This window comes from Cynocephalus volans, chromosome 3, assembly GCF_027409185.1.
Source record: "Cynocephalus volans isolate mCynVol1 chromosome 3, mCynVol1.pri, whole genome shotgun sequence".
NCBI lineage: Eukaryota > Metazoa > Chordata > Mammalia > Dermoptera > Cynocephalidae > Cynocephalus > Cynocephalus volans.
In genome coordinates, this window is record NC_084462.1 from 16,477,410 (window position 1) to 16,494,788 (window position 17,379).

At 57.8% G+C, this 17,379-nt stretch overlaps 1 protein-coding gene across 2 annotated transcripts in view; it reads right to left on the minus strand.

Annotated features, from left to right (window-relative positions):
* Window positions 1–289: 289 nt before the first annotated feature.
* Window positions 290–17,379, minus strand: part of INTS1 (integrator complex subunit 1) — a 33,073-nt gene continuing 15,983 nt past the window's right edge. Inside the window, exons 22-47 of one of the 2 annotated variants that reach the window (XM_063089657.1) lie at window positions 17,129–17,308; window positions 16,925–17,029; window positions 15,464–15,631; window positions 15,275–15,386; window positions 13,851–14,012; window positions 12,880–13,026; window positions 12,376–12,474; window positions 11,966–12,090; window positions 11,140–11,394; window positions 10,296–10,455; window positions 9,887–10,027; window positions 9,381–9,564; window positions 9,171–9,294; window positions 8,568–8,698; window positions 7,946–8,033; window positions 7,640–7,866; window positions 7,275–7,398; window positions 5,410–5,543; window positions 4,614–4,806; window positions 3,890–4,017; window positions 3,343–3,455; window positions 2,291–2,404; window positions 1,604–1,674; window positions 1,303–1,394; window positions 946–1,055; window positions 290–750 (exon numbers count right to left, since the gene is read on the minus strand). In XM_063089657.1, the coding sequence (XP_062945727.1) occupies window positions 635–750; window positions 946–1,055; window positions 1,303–1,394; window positions 1,604–1,674; window positions 2,291–2,404; window positions 3,343–3,455; window positions 3,890–4,017; window positions 4,614–4,806; window positions 5,410–5,543; window positions 7,275–7,398; window positions 7,640–7,866; window positions 7,946–8,033; window positions 8,568–8,698; window positions 9,171–9,294; window positions 9,381–9,564; window positions 9,887–10,027; window positions 10,296–10,455; window positions 11,140–11,394; window positions 11,966–12,090; window positions 12,376–12,474; window positions 12,880–13,026; window positions 13,851–14,012; window positions 15,275–15,386; window positions 15,464–15,631; window positions 16,925–17,029; window positions 17,129–17,308 (3,603 nt within the window). In that variant the 3' untranslated portion in view covers window positions 290–634. Of the gene's footprint in view, window positions 751–945; window positions 1,056–1,302; window positions 1,395–1,603; window positions 1,675–2,290; window positions 2,405–3,342; window positions 3,456–3,889; window positions 4,018–4,613; window positions 4,807–5,409; window positions 5,544–7,274; window positions 7,399–7,639; window positions 7,867–7,945; window positions 8,034–8,567; window positions 8,699–9,170; window positions 9,295–9,380; window positions 9,565–9,886; window positions 10,028–10,295; window positions 10,456–11,139; window positions 11,395–11,965; window positions 12,091–12,375; window positions 12,475–12,858; window positions 13,027–13,850; window positions 14,013–15,274; window positions 15,387–15,463; window positions 15,632–16,924; window positions 17,030–17,128; window positions 17,309–17,379 lie in introns of both variants that reach the window. The other variant, XM_063089656.1, reaches the window with a different exon arrangement.

The window sequence follows — 17,379 nt, forward strand, 5'->3', positions numbered from 1 at the left end:
CTAGGGCCAGGCAGGTGCCCAGGGGCCAGAGCAAAAGGAGGCAGTAGCTGTCCCCTCCTGCCCCTTCCTCTCTTCTGCCTGAGAGGGGAGGGCTATGACTGGTTGGGACAGCCAAGCAGCCAGAGACTCCCCAACCCCCTGAACACCCATGGGAGCAAGCTAGTCCGCGGGGAGAGAGGCCTGCCTCAGTCTCCACCTCTCAGGATCCTGCTTAACTCCCTGGTTTCTCAGGGGTGGAGAACCAAGACCAGGGGGCAACACAGGACACCAGACAGTCTACACACGGGAAATTAATGTTTCATTTAAAATCAGCCCCTCGCCATGCCTCACTGGGACACCAGCCTCTCCTGGTGGCTGGGCAGTTCCCTCCCACTGCCCTGTAGCAGGGCCACAACCTGGAAGTTGGTGAGGCCTTGGTAGACAGCCACCTCCCATGGGAGCAGCTGGCCTGGGAGCCATCACTGTGGGCTCTGAGTGCTGCTCCCAGCCCCTGCCCAGCCTCAGGTTGGTTTGGTGCCCCCACCCCCTCCTGGGCGAGACCACCAGTGGGCCATTTCTCCTGGGCTTGGCCTTGGGGACCCCAACAACGTGCTGAAGGACCAGGGACTGGTGTGTGGGTGGGGCTGCTTCAGGTTCACATCACGGCCTCCATGTGCAGAATCTTCAGGGCCTCGGAGATCTGCGCACTGGTGTCCACTTGGCCATACATACCCACCAAGAAGGCCCGGTGCAGCAACACGGGTGCATGCTCTGTTGGAGAGATGAGGACCTGGCAAAGCTGCACTGGCCCGATACATCCTGGCCACAGTGAACAGACCTAGGGACTCCTGAGATCTGTGACTGTCAGGCAGCTCTTGGAAGATGCACCTCTGGGCTTTCTGAAAGCCAGTGCATGGTCGAGGACTTTCAGAAACACCAGGCACCCTGGGCAGGGGCATGACTCACCTTGGCAGAGGAGGGTGTACTCGGGTAGGTTCCTGAGGGCCGTCTGCACCACCTCAAAGTCCCGGCTGCCCAGGCAGTACATGAATGTGGGCAGGAAGTCGGCTGCAATGCTGAAAGAGCCATGTGCTTGAGTGGGCACCTCCTCCTGAGCATGTCCAGGACTGCCAAGGAGTCGCAGGCTCTGCCCCAGAGCCCCAGGACAGGGCAAGCTGACCTGCCTGGAAGCTTCATGTGGCTACCACGTAAGGCCAACCAGGGACCTCGGCAGCGGCTTTATGGCTCAGTCAGGAAGCATGCCCTCAGTCCAGTGGAGCATCTGGACACAGGCTGGGGCATGCTGGGTGGTACTGGGCTTACCTGGGATTGTTCTGGATGGAGCGCAGGGCCAGGCTGAAGGCCAGGTTGCGGCAGGACTCCTCGGCTGAGCTCATTAGCTGCTGTAGGTTGGTCTGGCCAGAGATGGGAGTGGGGTATCACCAGGGTGATCCCCTGTCAAGGGCTCCAACTCTCACCCTTCACCCCTCAGCCATGTAATGGTCAATGGCAATGGCAGGGGACTGTTCCAGTGTGGGGCAGGACCCCAGCCCCCTGAAGTCCCACCTGGGTTTCTCCATCGGAGTGGCTCCTCCCAGCCCTCCCTCAGCCCCATCCCACTCACCGAGAAGAATCCTAGGATCTCAGGTCTCCGCCGGGACATCTCGTCTATGTCACTGAGAACCTCCAGCAGATCTAAGACAAGACCAGGGGGCCAGGCCAGATCACAGGGAGGGGCATGTGAGAGCCAGGCTACAGCTGCTGAGGCCAAGGGAGGACTTCTGTCCCCTGCATGCCTAGCAACCCAGAGGTAGGAGGTAGCTGTGCATCTCAGAACAAAAAGCACTGCTGGCTTCCCAATCCCACTAGGCCAGCGGCACCTACACTTTGAACACTAGTCACCCGGGAAGCTTTCCGAGGTGCACACCCCCCCAGATATGAAGGAGGACCCAGAGATCTGCATTTGTACCAAGCTCTGCAGATGCCTGTCCCTGGTCGCCCCACCCCACCCTCCCCTCCAGGTAGCCACCAAGCCCCTTGGCTGCCCCAATCCTTGGCTCTCCTTTGGAAGATGACCAACTGTCCCACCTGCTAGACCTTTCTTCTTGAAGTATTTCTGATACCTCAGTGGGCTCCCTGACATTTCCTCTAATGCCCTCTCTGGGCACCACCCCCATGAGGAAACAGCCCACCTCTTCCCGTGGCCTGGTGGGGGCCACACTCTGAAGTCAGCCTCCGTTGGGATCCAGGATGCCATAGGGGCCAAACGGGTGCTGACCTCAAGTGGGATGAACCAGGCTCCCTGACTCACCTTCCACAGTCTGGCCCCGGGAAAGCCTCTTCATGTAAGGGGCCATCTCGGCCGTGGTCAGAGGAGTGAAGAGGGAGACACTGACCAGGGGCAGGGAGCCGGCCGAGCTCTCATCTAAAAGAGCAAGTCAGTGTTAGGGGAGGACTGAAGACTGAACAGCCTGGCCTCAGGAGCCACCCGTTCATGCGGGACCTATCAGGAGGGATATCCAGTGGCAGGAGATGGGCAGGAAACGGCCAACACCACAGTATTAGTCTATGATACTGTGAGCACACTGGCCACTGCCCATGGCTGAGCATGGTGCATGGTAAACAGTAGGTGCTTAATAAATGTGATGGAACAAGCCTGCTGGGAGCTGCCTTTGGAGATGTGGCACTTTTCCGAGTCTCTCCCTGCTGTTTCCTCAGGATGCTCACATCACCCAGCCCTGGCCAGAGAGTGCTCTTCTCTTCTCTCCCCTGTAGCGTCACCTCCAGGACAGAGCTGCTCCCTCTGCGGCTGAGGGCCTGGCGCCTAATGCGCGCTCCATTAGGGTGTCTGTGTGCCTCATGTTCCCACATGCTGCATGTTTTCCTGGACTGCCGAAGGGCCATACTCAAATAACTTGGCAAAACCAGGGATGCAGGACGACCATAAACAGCGCAGCAACTGCCCTGGCCTCACGCCCTCATCCACTGCCTGCCTGGTGACCATGTCTGCACAGGACAGAGCCCTGCCTGCGAGTGCTGTGTCACCACATGAGACAAGGGACGTGAGCAGAAAACCAAGAACAAGCTCTACCCAGTAGGGCAAGGACAGGCTTCCGGGGGAGGTGACATCTGACACAAGCACTGGCAGGATCGGGCGACGTTCCCTAGGACTGGGGGTGCTGCTGCTCAGTCACACTGGCTATGGCACAGTCAGCACTTCACGTGTGTGATGGACCAGGAGGCTGTTGACATCCCAGGGCTCACACAGCCCTTTTTAAAATACCTCGGAACACTGAGGGCTGGCATGCTGTTGTGGAAGACTACACCGTCCTTCCCCCGTGGACCCTACCCATCCCCACTCACCCTCGCCTTCCTCATCTAGACCTCGGTCAGCTCTGCCATCCCTGCTGGGAAGGCTGAGCCCTGCAAGGAGGGATTTCAGCATCACCAGGTCACTGTTGTCGAAGGACAGGTCGCTGGGGAGAGAACACAGTGTTCACCTTGGAGGAGACGCTGGTAGATGGGAGGCTGGGTGGAGGGCCAAATCAGGGTGATGCGGACGGGAGTGGACACGAGGTGTGGGTGAGGCCAGGGTGCTCAGGAGAAGGAAGAGGCGGGGGCAGGCCGTGTGTGCACGGACATGGCAGAGTGGGTCCAGCTCAGAGCAGAACACCTGCTGCCATTGCTCCCTTCCAAGGCAGAGGAACTTCTGCCTGAGCTCTCCCTTGCTGTCCTGGCCTGAGCACCACAGTAGCTGTTCTCAGCCATCACCTCCCCCACTGCAGGAGCTCACGGACCGGACCAGTGACAGGACCTTCTTGGGAACACCCTCCCAGTCCCCTGTCTAGATCATTATGGGAGGGCAGAGGCTTGCCCAGGAGCCCATGCAGCCTGGGCCAGGGGCACTCACTGGAGTGGGTCAGCATGTTTCTGCAGAAAGGAGACCGCCGCTGGGGCGTTGCAGGTGATGTACTTGTGGATAAACTGCACGAACTTGCTGATGAAGGGAGCCAGGTGGCGTGAGGACTTCCTGTAATTCTGCAAAGGAGAAGCCGATCATCGTAGGGCTGCTCGGAGCCTGTGGTGCCGAGACAGGCACCCTGCGTTCCCATCCTGCCACTGCCTCTCCTGCAGCTCAGCACACGGACCCCCTGACACCATTAGCACAACCACCCTCTGCCGACCACTGCATGGTATGTGAAGGGTCCAGGTAATCAGACAGGGTCTTTGTCCTTCATGAGCTTACAATGCAGACGTGTATGTGCCCAACTAGGGCACATGACAAGATGAATTACAGCCTCGGGACAGCACAAATGACATGCAGAGAGAACAGCACTGAGAGTCTGGGAGGTCCGAACTGGGCTTCTCAAGAATGTAGGGTCCCCCCCAGACCCATGAGAAGCTGGGGAGGGGAGGGGCAGCAGAAGGGAGGTGAGCCAAGGGGAGAAATTTCAGAATGTTTAGGTGTGTGTGTGGAGGGTCCCCCACAGGAGGTGGCAGCTGTGTGAAGGAAGGGTGCAGGGAGTGGTATGCACTACAGACATCTCCCTCCCAGGTCACCGCCCTGTGCTGGAGCCAGGGATGCTTTCCTCCTCACAGAGGGGCCTCCCCACACCAAGGCGAGAGGGACCCACCAGGAGCAGGCGGACGAAGGAGAGCAGGCAGTCCCACAGTGCCCCCTGGTGCTCATTTTGGAACACCTGTGGCTGCAGCAGCTCTAGGACCCCCAGCACGTGGACAAAGAACGTCAGGTGATTCTGCTGCCGAAACTCCTGGAAGTTGAGGTGGGTGCGGCCGTGTAGGAGGGCAGCGATCATGGGCAGATGTCTGGGGACAGGCAGAAGAACACTCAACAGCCCACCCCCTACCCAGGCCCCTCTATCTGGAAGTCCAGTGTTCCCATCCAAGAGCCCTGACCAGACATCTAACATCCCCTGAACCCACACCCCCAGAAGAAGTCCTCAACACTGACAAGGAGACGGTAATCACAGCCAGGTTGCTCCGCTCACCTAGTGCACAAACATCCCCCGGAGGGAGCTGCTAATAAGCCTGAGTCTGCATCTCTAACAAGCTCCAGGGATACTGGCCAGGGACCAGCTTTGAACTGCCGGGAACTGGGCCACCTGTGCCATCCCACCTGGCCCTAGGTCGAGGAGCTGGCAACTCATCTTCTGATCTACCCTTCTCTGGGGCCTACCTGGCTCCTCCTGCCTGAGTCTCAGTCAAGGCCAGGAACTGCCCTGCAATGGATACTACTGCCTCAGCCGAGCTCTGGATTTCCAGACATCAGCTTTTAGCTGAAGAAACTTTTCTTAACCTAACATCTGGTGTGGGGCCAGGACTTGGAGATCGGGAGTGGGGAAGGGCAAGGCCGGGTGCAGATCCCAGGTCCTCCCCACCAGGCTGTCACCTGGTCAGGCCGGGCAGTACCTGAGCAGCAGGATGGGGTGGGCCACAGCCAGCTTCCGACAGGCCATGTTGGCATCTGCCACTCGGTTCTCGGATGACCGGGAGTCACTGGTGTCCGCAAGGAGGGTGATGAAGCGGTGAATGAGACTGTCCATCTAGAGGAAAGGGGGGATGGGTCTGAGGCTGGGGCTGGGGTGGGGGCAACCACAGCCTTCTCACCTCACCTGCCACCCCACACCAAGTGGCTGCCAGCTCTGATGAGGCCCGTGTGTGGCTCTCTGGGACTGAGCACCTGTCCCCTGAGGACCTGGCATCGCCATGCTGTAACCTGAGGAACCTGCCTCTCTTGTTTTCCTGAGTGCTTGTGGAGACCAAGTAGGCCACAGCCAGTCTCCAGACAACCAGTATTTGAAGCTAACCTCTCTACAAAAATAAGACGAAAGCTGTCAATACTAAATGCAAATGATATATGCTGAACGAAGAAAAAGAGCCAAAATTGTACAGAAAGCTGATTTCAACTGTGTAAAACAATACGTTAAGTATAAAAAAGCAGAAGAAAAAAACGGCTTAAAAAAAAAAATCAGCTTCCCTCTGTTGCACTGAGAGGCAGAGACAGCTGCAGATTCACACTTGGGAGCCAATGGGACAAAGCAGGTGGGCACAGGAGAGCTGGCCTCCAATCCTGGTGCTTACTCAGAAGTGAACGTGGCTGTCCACAGCCCTCGGAGCAGCTCTATCACAGCCCCGAACAGCAAACAGATCAGTCTTCCACACAAGGCAATACTGCTCAGCAAGAAAAAGGAACAGACTGTTCATGCATACTACAGCATGGGTGACCCTCAAAATTACTCTGAAAGATGCCAAACTATACAAACTGTGATACCACCGATACAAAACTCTAGAAAATGCAAACTAATCTATTGTGACAGAGCAAAGCAGTGGTGGTCTGGGGAAGGGGCAGGAGGAGGGACTCCACAAGGCATAAAGACACTCCTGGGGGTGATAGGATGTTCGTCATATTGACTGTGGCAATAGTTTCACTGGTGCATACATGTCAAAACGTAGATTGGGGCTGGCCAGTTATCTCAGTTGGTTAGAACATGGTGCTGGTAACACAAAGGTCCATGGTTTGATCCCTGTGCTGACCAGCCACCAAAAAACCCAAAAAACAACATCTTAAATTGAACACTATACACACATGCAGCTTATCGTATGTCCGTTACACCTAAACAGAGCTATGGAGGGGAGGAAAGGGTAGGAAGACACCCATTCTTCTTTGCTCCACAACCCCAAGGATTTCTTCAAGGAGAAAGATAGTTTCTGGGACCCTCCAAGAGGTCAGACAGGAATGTGTGGCGCGACAGGCTCTGCCCTCAGATGACACAGAAGAGAGAGGCAAGGCAGCCCACATGCTCCATCACTACGTGCCATTTTCCTTTTCTTAAAAAATAAGCCGAGGGCTGGCCCAATAGCGCATTCAGTTAGAGCACGGTGCCGATAAAAGCAAGGTCAAGGATTCAGATTCCCCTACCGCCCAGCTGCCAAAAAATCTGAGAAAATATATTTCTCCATTTCTACTTCAAATGAGGAACAGCAATGTTGACCCCCAAAAATATGTGTAATCAATTTTGATTCAATTAAAAAAAATTAATTAATTAAAAAAAAATCAAAATAAAATGCTTGGCTCCAAGAAAAAAAACAAAAAACAAAAAAACAAAGGAGGAACAGGACTGACCCTGACAACATGAGAATCATCAAGGGCCTCGTGAGTGATTCCTCACGGAGGAGCTGGGCTACTCCAGGGAACCCGGCCAGTTTGGCCAATGGTCCTGGACTTCCCTCTCCCTGGCAAGGCTGGCGTGTAGAGGGAGTGCCACCACCCTCACCTTGCAAATGCTGCTGCCGGTGGCCCCTTCGCTGTGCAGCAGGACCTCGGGCACGGGCACCCGGAGCTCCGGCCGCTGCAGGTAGAGCTGCAAGAGCAGGTCTCGGCAGCGTCTGCCCAGCACACTGGAAGAGATCAGATTGGGTGCTTGCCGGGTGGACAAGGGTTGGGGTCTGCCTGGGGCTGTCATGAGTTGCTCCCAACCACAGGCCGTCCACAGCAGTTAGTGGTGGGCAGGTGGGGCTGGGCATGCTGATGAGAGCTGATCCTCGGGGCCTGGGCCTTGACTCATTCCCATGGAGCTCCCACATGAGGGTGGCATCCAGTCACATCAGCAAGGGGGAGAAAGAGGGGACCCCTAAGCACCTGTCACCCCACTGCTGGATGCAGCCTGTCAGGTACTCTGTCACTTTCCTGATGCTCTCGTCGTCTCCATGGCAGCAGCTGAGCAGCAGGGGCACCCGGGCCTGGAGGAGGGTGCCAGCAGCGGTGTCCGCATCCTGGCTCTTGGTTTCCGCCTCAGCCAGGATCAGCTCCACCAGACTGATGAGCTCCGGAGCCTGGACCCGGAGCGCCAGCTCCTCGCGCCGCTTCTACAACCAGTTGTTTGCCAATCAGCTCTGGGACACGCTACCCCACCCTACAGTGCCGGGTCACCCTCCTGAGACCTGCCTGTGGGGTGCGCTGGTCCCTCCCCTGCCAGATCCGGGGAACATGGATGCAGGCCCAGAGGAAATCCAGAGAGGCAGAAGGGTCAAACCTGGAAGGAAGCCAGGAATTTTGGCTGAGCACAAGAGAAGCTTGGCTCAATTTCTAAGCATAAGGAGAAAAACCAATCAGAGAAAACAGGACAAGAAGTTTCCTGGTACAGAGTGTTTTCGTGGAAAATCCAACAGCATCCCTTCTGAGGAGATCCACAGAGAACGTGAGTCTGTGGGCAAGTCGCCCAACTGCACCCCACAGAGGAAAAACAAACATGGGGCCTGCCCACCCCTCAGGTCCTCTGAGGAAGGCAGGTGACTTCCTGCTAGGGGCCGATGGGTTCTCACACAGGGTGGGAACACAGGTGGGGGTAAAGGGTCAGATGCCCCCAGGGCCCCCTCAATGCTGAGGTCATTTATCCCTGTCTCCGGGGCAGCACTGGAGTGGTGTGGCTGCCAGACAGAACCAGCATCTCCCAATGCAGGGACATGAGCCCCATGTCATACCACACCTGTGGTGAGACCAAGAACCTGCCTGAGCTGGCGGCCACACTAGCAGGGAGGGCATAGCCCAGGCCGGGAGGGGTGCCCACCTCTGTTCCCGGCTCTTGCCCAGCAGGACGTGGATGCACTGGTGCAGTGTGGACCAGCTGGACTGGTGTGTGAAGAGGGCCAGGAGGTAGGGGCGGAACGACAGCACCTGGGTGCTGCTGTGGCCTTTGCCCTGGGGAGGAAGGAAGCCAGGAGGGTCCCAACTGGGCCAACAGACTGGCCGGCTCTGCTGAGTAAAGCCAACTGGCGCTGTCTCTGAAGCTGCTTCTCAGAAACACAACCAATCCCCAGTGGGACATCAACTGAGGGCTGGCTGACATCAGAAGGCTCCTTCTGGGTAACTCGCTCAACATTTTCTCACCTCTTCCATGCAGAAGCAGAGTGGAGGTGTCCCTGAGGAGTCACTCGGCCCCTTCCCCGCAGGGCCCTGTCCCTCCCCTTTGAGTGACACTAACTGTTAATGGGGGAGACCCTGTCTTTCTTCTGGGTTGCCAAGTGGACTCGGGGTCTGAGTGGCAGAGCACTGGCTGCTGCGGTGTGCATCGCCCCAGGCCAGGGCACCGTCCACATCAGATCAGGGAGCCCAGACGTGTCCTCTGCCCCTGGGATAGTCCGTGGTCCTGAGAGCAGAACGCAGTCCTCACCTTCCTCCGGGAGAAGAGCAGCTTCTGCTGCAGGTCGGGGCAGCAGCTGACCACCTCGGGATCCAGCATCTCCAGCCAGTCCACAAGAAGCCCAGACGAGGGTCCCAGCCGCACGGCCTCCACGCTGCAGAGAGGGAGGGGGCTCAGGGAAGGGCCTTGCCTAGCCACATGCCCAGGCCGCCTGTGGCTCCCCACGGCTCCCCAGCTCACCTGACATCTGGGTCCTGCTTCGCTGGGGACGGGGGCTCCTCCTTCTCCTGCAGCAGCAGGGAGCTCACTACCACAATGGGCTTCAACACCGGAAAAGAGGAGGTGACGTCCACGGTGGCAGAGAAGAGCGCAGTCAGCAGCTCCTCCAGGTGAGGGGATCTCACCTCTATCAGACCCTGGAGAACTGCACATGGGACAAAAGGATGTTCTGGGTTACTCCCAGGTCAAGGGAGACGGCTGAGTGGGGGTGAGTTAGCCAGTGTTGGGCGTGTTGAAACTCCAACAGCAGAACCCAGGTGGGGGAGGGAGCACAGCAGGCTGTGGCTCTCTTTGCTGGGGTGGGGTGGGGGCTCCCTAGAGGAGGAACACTCCAGCTCATTCTCAAGAAGCCCCATTTGGGGGTGCCTGGGAGTGGATGGTGCTAAGCAGTCACTGCTTGGCCCCCGCTGGGCAGCAAGAAGGAGCTGTCTCCAGGCTGCGGGCTCTTTGCAGGGCCAGGATGGCACCTTTGCTGATGAGCTCTGGCTCCACGCTGCACTTCTCCCCAGACTTCAGGGTGGCAATGATGGCCCGGATAGTAGAGCTGACCATGTCCAGGTCCCGACGGAAGGTCAGGGACTCAGCCAGGTGCAGGAGCCCACTTCGCACTATGGAAAAGTATGTGTGACTGCCACTGCTGGCCTTGGCTTCTGTCCCTCACCCTGCCTAGCTTGTCCTGTCTGGGGAGGCCCCACAGTGAAATGAGTCCCCTCGGTCCCTGCAAGTACCTTCCTCCCTGAAGGAACCTCCATCACTCCCCAAGCCTCTAGATGCCAAACCTCTTGGCCAGTGTATTAAGCCAGCCCAGTGCCTGGGACGCTGCCCAACAGATGCCTACTGGCCCCGCTGCGCCTGCTACCCTAGTCCTGCCCTCACCGTCGCTGATCCTGTGTCTTGCCGAGTACTGGGTGGCGAATAGCTTGAGCTGGGCCCTGAGGGGCCCGTCCTCCACAGCAGGGCTGTCCAGCCACTGTAGCATCTGCATGAGCACTTTGAGGAAGAGCGAGGAGAAACCGGTGTCCTGGGGCACACAGCGCTGTGGGGACGACAGGCTACATGTGGGCTACACTGGCCCAGAGACAGCAGGAAGGAGCTCAGACTCCACACCCACTGTTTATGGAGGAACCCAAATACCCAAAGCCCAGAGAAGGAGTCCTGAGGCTTGGGCCAGTGTGGGGCCCCACAGTGACTAGCACTGTGCAGCTTGGGCAAACACCATCCCATCTGCCACGTGAAACAGTGCCTACCCCTGCATGTGCCAAGACAACCTTGCAACGACTGACACTCTTAAAACTCCACAGCTGGTGAGGTGTCCTACCTTTGGCAACTTATTTCTGTAATGTTCAGAGAGAAAAAATACACACATGCACACAGGAAGACACAAAAACACATTCACACAAGAAAATGGGCAGATAAGGTGAATACAGCAAAGCCGCTAAATCTAGGTGGGAGGTATGCATGCAGGTAACACTATCATTCCTTCACTTTCTCTGTTTACTGCAAATTCATCATCATAAAGAGGCGGGGACTCTGCCACAGCTCCCTTGGCCCAGTTTCCTTTCTCCATTTAGGAACAAAAACCAAGGCCCACAAAGGGACAGCCTCAGGGTAGAAATGGGTGACAATGGGACCCTCCCGCGCAAGGCAGAGCCCCACGTCACCCTTCTCTGTGCTCCCACCACACTAGCTGCTGCTGCTGGAAGCTTCTGCCCTCGGGTACCTGGTACTGGTAGAGCTGGCGCATCAGTGGGCAGGAGAGGAAGTGGCTGTGGTGCATGGACATCACCAGGGCACCACTGTGTGGGGAGCTGAGCAGGGTGGCGATGGCCTGCAGGAAGCGCACCGTGATGCCTGGCACCTCAGGGTTCCCCTGGCGGACTCGGGCCAGCTCCTGGCCCATGGCCTGCTGCAGTGCGAGGGCAATGGGGCGGGGACTGGAGCTCTGCCACCGTGGGTCAGGGCTCAGCGGGAAGATCTGGAATAGAGCAGGAGTGGGCATCAGGAGGAGGAGGAGCGCTGCTGGAAGGCTGAGGCCTCCCTGAGTAGCTCCTGTGCCAGAACGCAATCCCCTGTTGGGTCCCCGATCATTTGTGGCCCGAACTCTGTGGACTGAGGGGTCCAGGGCCCTTGAAACCTGTACTAGGGAGCAGCTAGGAACCCCAACACCCTGAGAAGCTGCCCCTAGAGGATAAAGATGCCCAGACCCTGCCAAATGCCCACAAAGCTCTCCATTGGGGAGGAGTGGGACAGGATGGGGCCTGCATGAGGACCCCAGCTCTAGCAGTGAGACCTCAGGCAAACCCTGCAAACCTCAGCTTCTGTACACATAGAGCAGAGTGCTGGGCTAAGAGGGATGTGAGGATGGCAGGGAGTGTGTCCAGAGGGGGACACCCCTGCCCTTGCCACCCGCATACCTGCGCCCCCGAGAAACCCATCTGAGAGTGTGTGTGTGTGGGTGCACATGCATGAGGAGCGTGCAAGTGTTGGTGGACACACGTGTGCAAGAGGACCCCCAGCTGCAGATCCATGCACAGTGGTGTTGGTACCTGCAGGAGCATGCTGGCCAAGTCATCCTCAGGACCAAGCACCCGGACCTGAGTCCCAGCCCGAATCCTCCCCTGCCCTGCAGGGTGCTCTGGGCTGCTTTTGGGTTTTGGTGCCTCTATACTGTCTGCAGAGAAAGAGGGAACCGTCACCAGCTGAAAACCCTTTCTGACCAGCTCCAGTGGGGGAACAGTGCAAACCACACCCAGTCCCACCTAGGGACCATCACCCAGGAAGAAGAGGTCTGCACACTTCCTGAGAACCCTGGGCCTCACTCAGGCCAACAAGGAAGACAGACTAAACAGGAGTCCGCACACTGGCCAGAGACAAACTCTGGCCAAGGAAACTGTCAAGGAGTCTCTGCAGGACCAGGGAGCAATGGTGTGGTGAGTTGGGGGAGGTGGCCCGGTACCTCGCCGGGGGGGCAGGGAGGCTGTGAGCAGGGAGTGGAACGTCTGGCCTCCAGAAGCACCTCTCTCATGTTGAACCTCAACCAGGTGAGCCATGTAATCTGCAAAACAGCAGCCAGGGGGTATAGGGAAAAGGAATTCCCTTTCCCACAAGAACCTGAGCTGGGAACATGCACACAAATGCTCCAGCAGAGCTTACCACAGCTTCCTAAGATTCAGAAGCTGAGCTAGGGATCTTCCAGAAGCAAAGGATCAGTCTGTGGAGAGAGCCCACCAGCTCCCTCCAGCCTCCAAACAAGTGCCAAGCGGGACACCTGGCAGGGCAGGGCCCAGGCTTTGTTCCCTCCCGACTACTCCAGCCTCACCAACCCCCCACTCTAAGCCCTGCCCATGAGTGCCATTCAAGCCCCACCTGACCTTGCTCCCTGAGTCCAGCACGCAAACCTGGCCAGCCCTAGGGCACTCGGTCAGGACTGGGGACCGACCTGGTGGACCCTGGCTCTTACTCTTGTCCATGATGTTCTGCTCCAGGGTCTGGGGATCATGAGCCACTGCCTGGTCCAAGTACTGGAGGAGCTTGCTCATGCTAGACACGGGGATGCCAAAGGACTGCACGAAGAGCAGCAGCTGCTGAGGCTCCAGGTCCTGTAAGGCTGAGCACATAACTGAGTCAGTGACCCCTGCTCACAATCCTGGGTGCGCACAAGGCCGTTGGTGGCTTGGGGTCACCTGGAGCCTGCCCAGAGCCCAGGCCCTCCCCTCTGGGTGGCAGCTTGGAGGCTCACAGTAGCACTGCAGAGCCTGGCACCGCGTGGCACACTACCCCACTCACTTGCAAACCTCACGCAGCTCTTGTGGTTTTTACCTCTTAGCACTCAGCTCTGAGGATGTTACTTTCCCAAAGTTATCCATGGCTCCCCACAGCTCACAGAGTCCAGACTCTTCAGTGCCTGTCCTCCACTGGGCTTCCCCAGCTAGCTCTACATACTCACCAAACTGTCTCCCCAAACCCCTCACCCTGCCCAAATGTCAGCCTGACTGACCCGGGCTGGCTTAGGCTGCTGTCCAGCTCCTGCTGGGACCTTCCTCCTCACTGCAGCTCACCCAAATCCTTCAAGAACCAACTCAGAGGCCCCCCACCACCTGCCCTTCTCCCCTCCAAGTCCCTGACCTCTTTATCGACATTTCTTTTCCAGGACTTATTTCTGACTTTGGGCCCCTGAGCCTGATACCAGACCGTAAGCTGCTTGTAGGCAGAACTAGCATAGGGCTGTGCTGGGTCTTCTCCAGCACAGCACCTGGCACAGCCAGGACTCAATAGTATCTGCTGAATACATGGAGGCATGGGAGCCTCCCAGAAGCCTGAGTGGCCCCCCGGCCTGTCCTCTCTTATCTGCAGCAGGTGGAAAACACCCAGGCTCACAGGGGGCAGGCATGAGGCCCTCCCCTCTCTCCCAAGCCCAGCCTGGGCCTATACCGGCATCCACCAGGCGAGGCACCTCCGAGCGGATCATGCGCAGCTTCAGCCAGTCAGGCAGCAGCAGCGCCTCCTCAGATGTGTCCACCAGGAAGGCAGTGGGCAGGGGCTTCTTCTCTGGAAACCAGATGTCCAGCAATGCGTGGAACTCCCCATCTCCAGCTTCAGGAAAGACAACGGGGTGAACAGCCTTCCAAACCTCACCATCTGAGGAGCCCCAGACCCCAACAACAATGAAATGCCAAGGCCGGAAGAACCCAGAGATCACCCAGTGCAAATCCCGGCTTCAGAGGACCGAGGGAAAACTCAAGTGTTAGATGGACACTTGCAAATGTGCCAGATGCTTTGCATAAATTATTTAATCCTCACAACTGCTGTGAGAGGAGGGCTGCATTATCCCCACTTTACAGTTGAGGAAACAAACGGAGATCGAGCCACCTGCCTGAGGCCCAGTATCCCCTGGTGGGCTTGTGTGTGACCACGGGCAAGCCCTTGCCCTCTGGGCTCAGTCTGACAGGCTGAACAAGCTCCCTTCTAGCTCTCAGACTCCACAAAGCCAATGGCAAAGCCAATGGACCCAGGCCAGCGTGAGGCCACCTTTCCTGGCTGCCTTTCCCAAGGGTATCACCTGTGACTGCACATCCAGGGCGACCACCTTCATCTGCCTTGTTGGGTCACTGTTCTGGCAGAGCCCACCCACACACCACCCGATCCCCAGCAAGAGCGTTTCGTCCCGTCCTGTTCCCTCCACTCACAGACACAACAAGTAAGTAGCAGAGCACTCACAGCAGTCAGCCAGAAGGGAGAGGAGGAAAAGGCTGCCAAGCCAAAGAGGGCTCAGAAGGCCTGGGGTCACCAGACTCTGGACACTGCCCCACAGCCAGTGAGTCCTCAGGGCCACGCACCCTCGGACCTCATGGAGAGGACCCAGGGCTCAGCTGGACGGCCTCATGCTTGTGCCTCTATGTCAGGAAACCCAGAGAACTGGCTCGGCCGTGAGAACAAGAAAGGGCCGGGAGCTGCCTGCTGGGCACCTCAGAGCGATGAAGTGTCTGGAGCTGGGCAGTGAGGAATCTCTGAAAACCAGGTTCTCGCCACGGTCTGTTTCCAGGGCTCTACAGTCTACAAGGTCCTGCCACATAGAAAATCTCACGTGCTTCCACAAAAACACTCTAACACAAGCAGGGAGGGGATTACTCTCTCCACTTTACCAAAAAAGAAACCAAGGCAAGGGGTGAAAGGGACCTGCCCAAAGCCCCAGGCTAACATGGCACCTCTTGCCCTGTGCATGTTTCATGCCCAGAGCAGAGAGGAGGAAGGGCCGCTGAGTAGGGGTGTGGCCCGCCTGAGACAGACCTCAAGGGGCTGCCTACCTGGGGCTCCTTTTCCCATCATAAGCCCTGCAATGCCCAGCTGCTGCTCACCTCGGGGTGGGCCCAATGTCAGCAGAATGACCATGGCATGGACCACAAGGATGTGCATGGTGGCAGTTTCTCCACTAGACCAGCGCAGGAAGACCTGGTCTTGAGACTCCGACTGCAGGGAAATTAGAGGGCAATAGGGGGCTGTGGTACGGGGGCTCACAGGGCCTAGGGAGCCAAAGGGCACCTTACCCAGCTGTAGACCTCCTCGCCCTCCTTGCTCTTGCGCATGCGCCTCACATAGCGGGAGAAGATGGAGAGCAGGGCGCCCAGCACGGCGTCCGAAGCAGCACTGGAGGATAGCTTCGAGAAGAGGTGGGACATGATGGTGGAGCGCTCCACGACGAGCCGGGCCACGTCCTGAGAGGTGGGGGGCCGTCAGAGGCTGCTGGGGACTCCAGCTATGTGCCTGCCTGACAGCCACCCCCCCAACCTCCCTGCACACCTGGCCAACAGCTGGAGCCGGGCAGCCTCATTATGAGGCTGACCACGATGCCAAGTTATGCTCTGTGAGTCACACGCCCGTCAGGAGCACAGCGACTGCCCCCAGCAACGTGTGTGCTCACGGCAGGGAAGCGGAGCTCCACAGAGCTGCAGGCCCTCACTCAGAGGGCAGTGCAACGCAACCCACCAGGCAGGTAGCAGCACTGGGAGAGGAAGAAAGGGCTTTATCAGACTCTCTGGGGAGGACGTGGCTCTCAAAGCAAAAGGACAGCAACTGGGCCCTGAGAGTGGACATTGCTGCCCACTTCCTGCCACAGCGGAGAGGAAGGAGCATGTGGGAGCAAGGAGAAAACAGGCCCACAGGACACCATTCCATGAGCATTAGAGACATGCACTTCTCAAGACCAAAAGAAAAAGGCTGTTGCAGACCATCCAGACACGGTATTTATAAATTTGCAACAACGACACTGAGACACCTTGCATGAGCTACCTGAGGTTGTCCACTGGACCAAAGACTCAGGACAAAGGCCTCAAAGGCCACCCAGGTGATGACATATGCAATTTACTCTCCAGCCTCCAGCAAGAAACCCATGCTTGGACAGAATCCAATCCCCCTGTGAATGTGCTGTCTACTCATTCAGTCACTCAAAGACTCAGGGCCCATGAACTTGTGCTATGTCACACACTTGACAGGAAACCAAGGTCAGAAGAAACTCAACTGGACAAGGACGGCATAAAGGAGAGCAAGAGTAAATGCCATGGCTTTCAAACTGTCCTCGACACCACAGTCTCAAGACTGAAGACAGGCTAATAACACCCGGGCTGGCCCAGCAGCCTGCACTGCATCCCAGATCCTCCAGGCACAGCAGGCAGGTGACTCATGGTTCAAACTCCACCTTCCCATGACCAAGGCACTCCCACCTCCCTGGCAGCTCTGCACCCTCACAATCTGGGAAAAAATGGTCCATGAAGTCAGTGGTGACTAAGGAAGGGACACAGATGGCCTAGCCTTGGTGATCACAAAGGCTCCTGGCTCATCTAGCTGCGCAGGCTCTTGTACCCTCAACGCTTCCCTGTAGCATAAGGTCACTGGGAAGTAGGCTGGGGGTATGAAGAGCCTCCAGTCCAGGGCATGGCACAGCTGGATCATGGTCCCCCCACCCCCAGTCCCCAGTCCAGGTCACTGTGCCAGTCCTGTCCCTCCCTCACCAGGGCCAGGTCGCTGTGCTGGCCCTGCTCCTCCACCGGCATGTGTTGGGACAAGTACACCAGGTAGGCACTGATGGTCTGGGGGTCGGTCTCCATGTGGATTGCCTGCAGAGAGAGAGGTTTCTGAGCTAGCTCCTTGGGTAGTGCTGCCGCCATTCCAGCTGCTGCCTGTCCCTCCTGGTTGCCCCAGGATGTTACCCTCACCTGCTGCAGCGCCAGGGCAGTGGTGGTCCTAACGCTGTCAAACAGGGGCAGCTTGGGCAGGTCCCGCAGAAGCCACTGGTAGCCCTGCAGCATGTCCGTGTCCCCTGAGTCCTCCTCCATGGGGTGCTCCTTCTCCTCCCCATCCCGCAGGCTGCCCTCTGAAAGCACCAGCGACAAACCCTGCAAGCAGACACAGGCGGGCTGTGCCCAGCCCTCACCACAGCACACGGGCAGGGGGTCCACACCCTGAA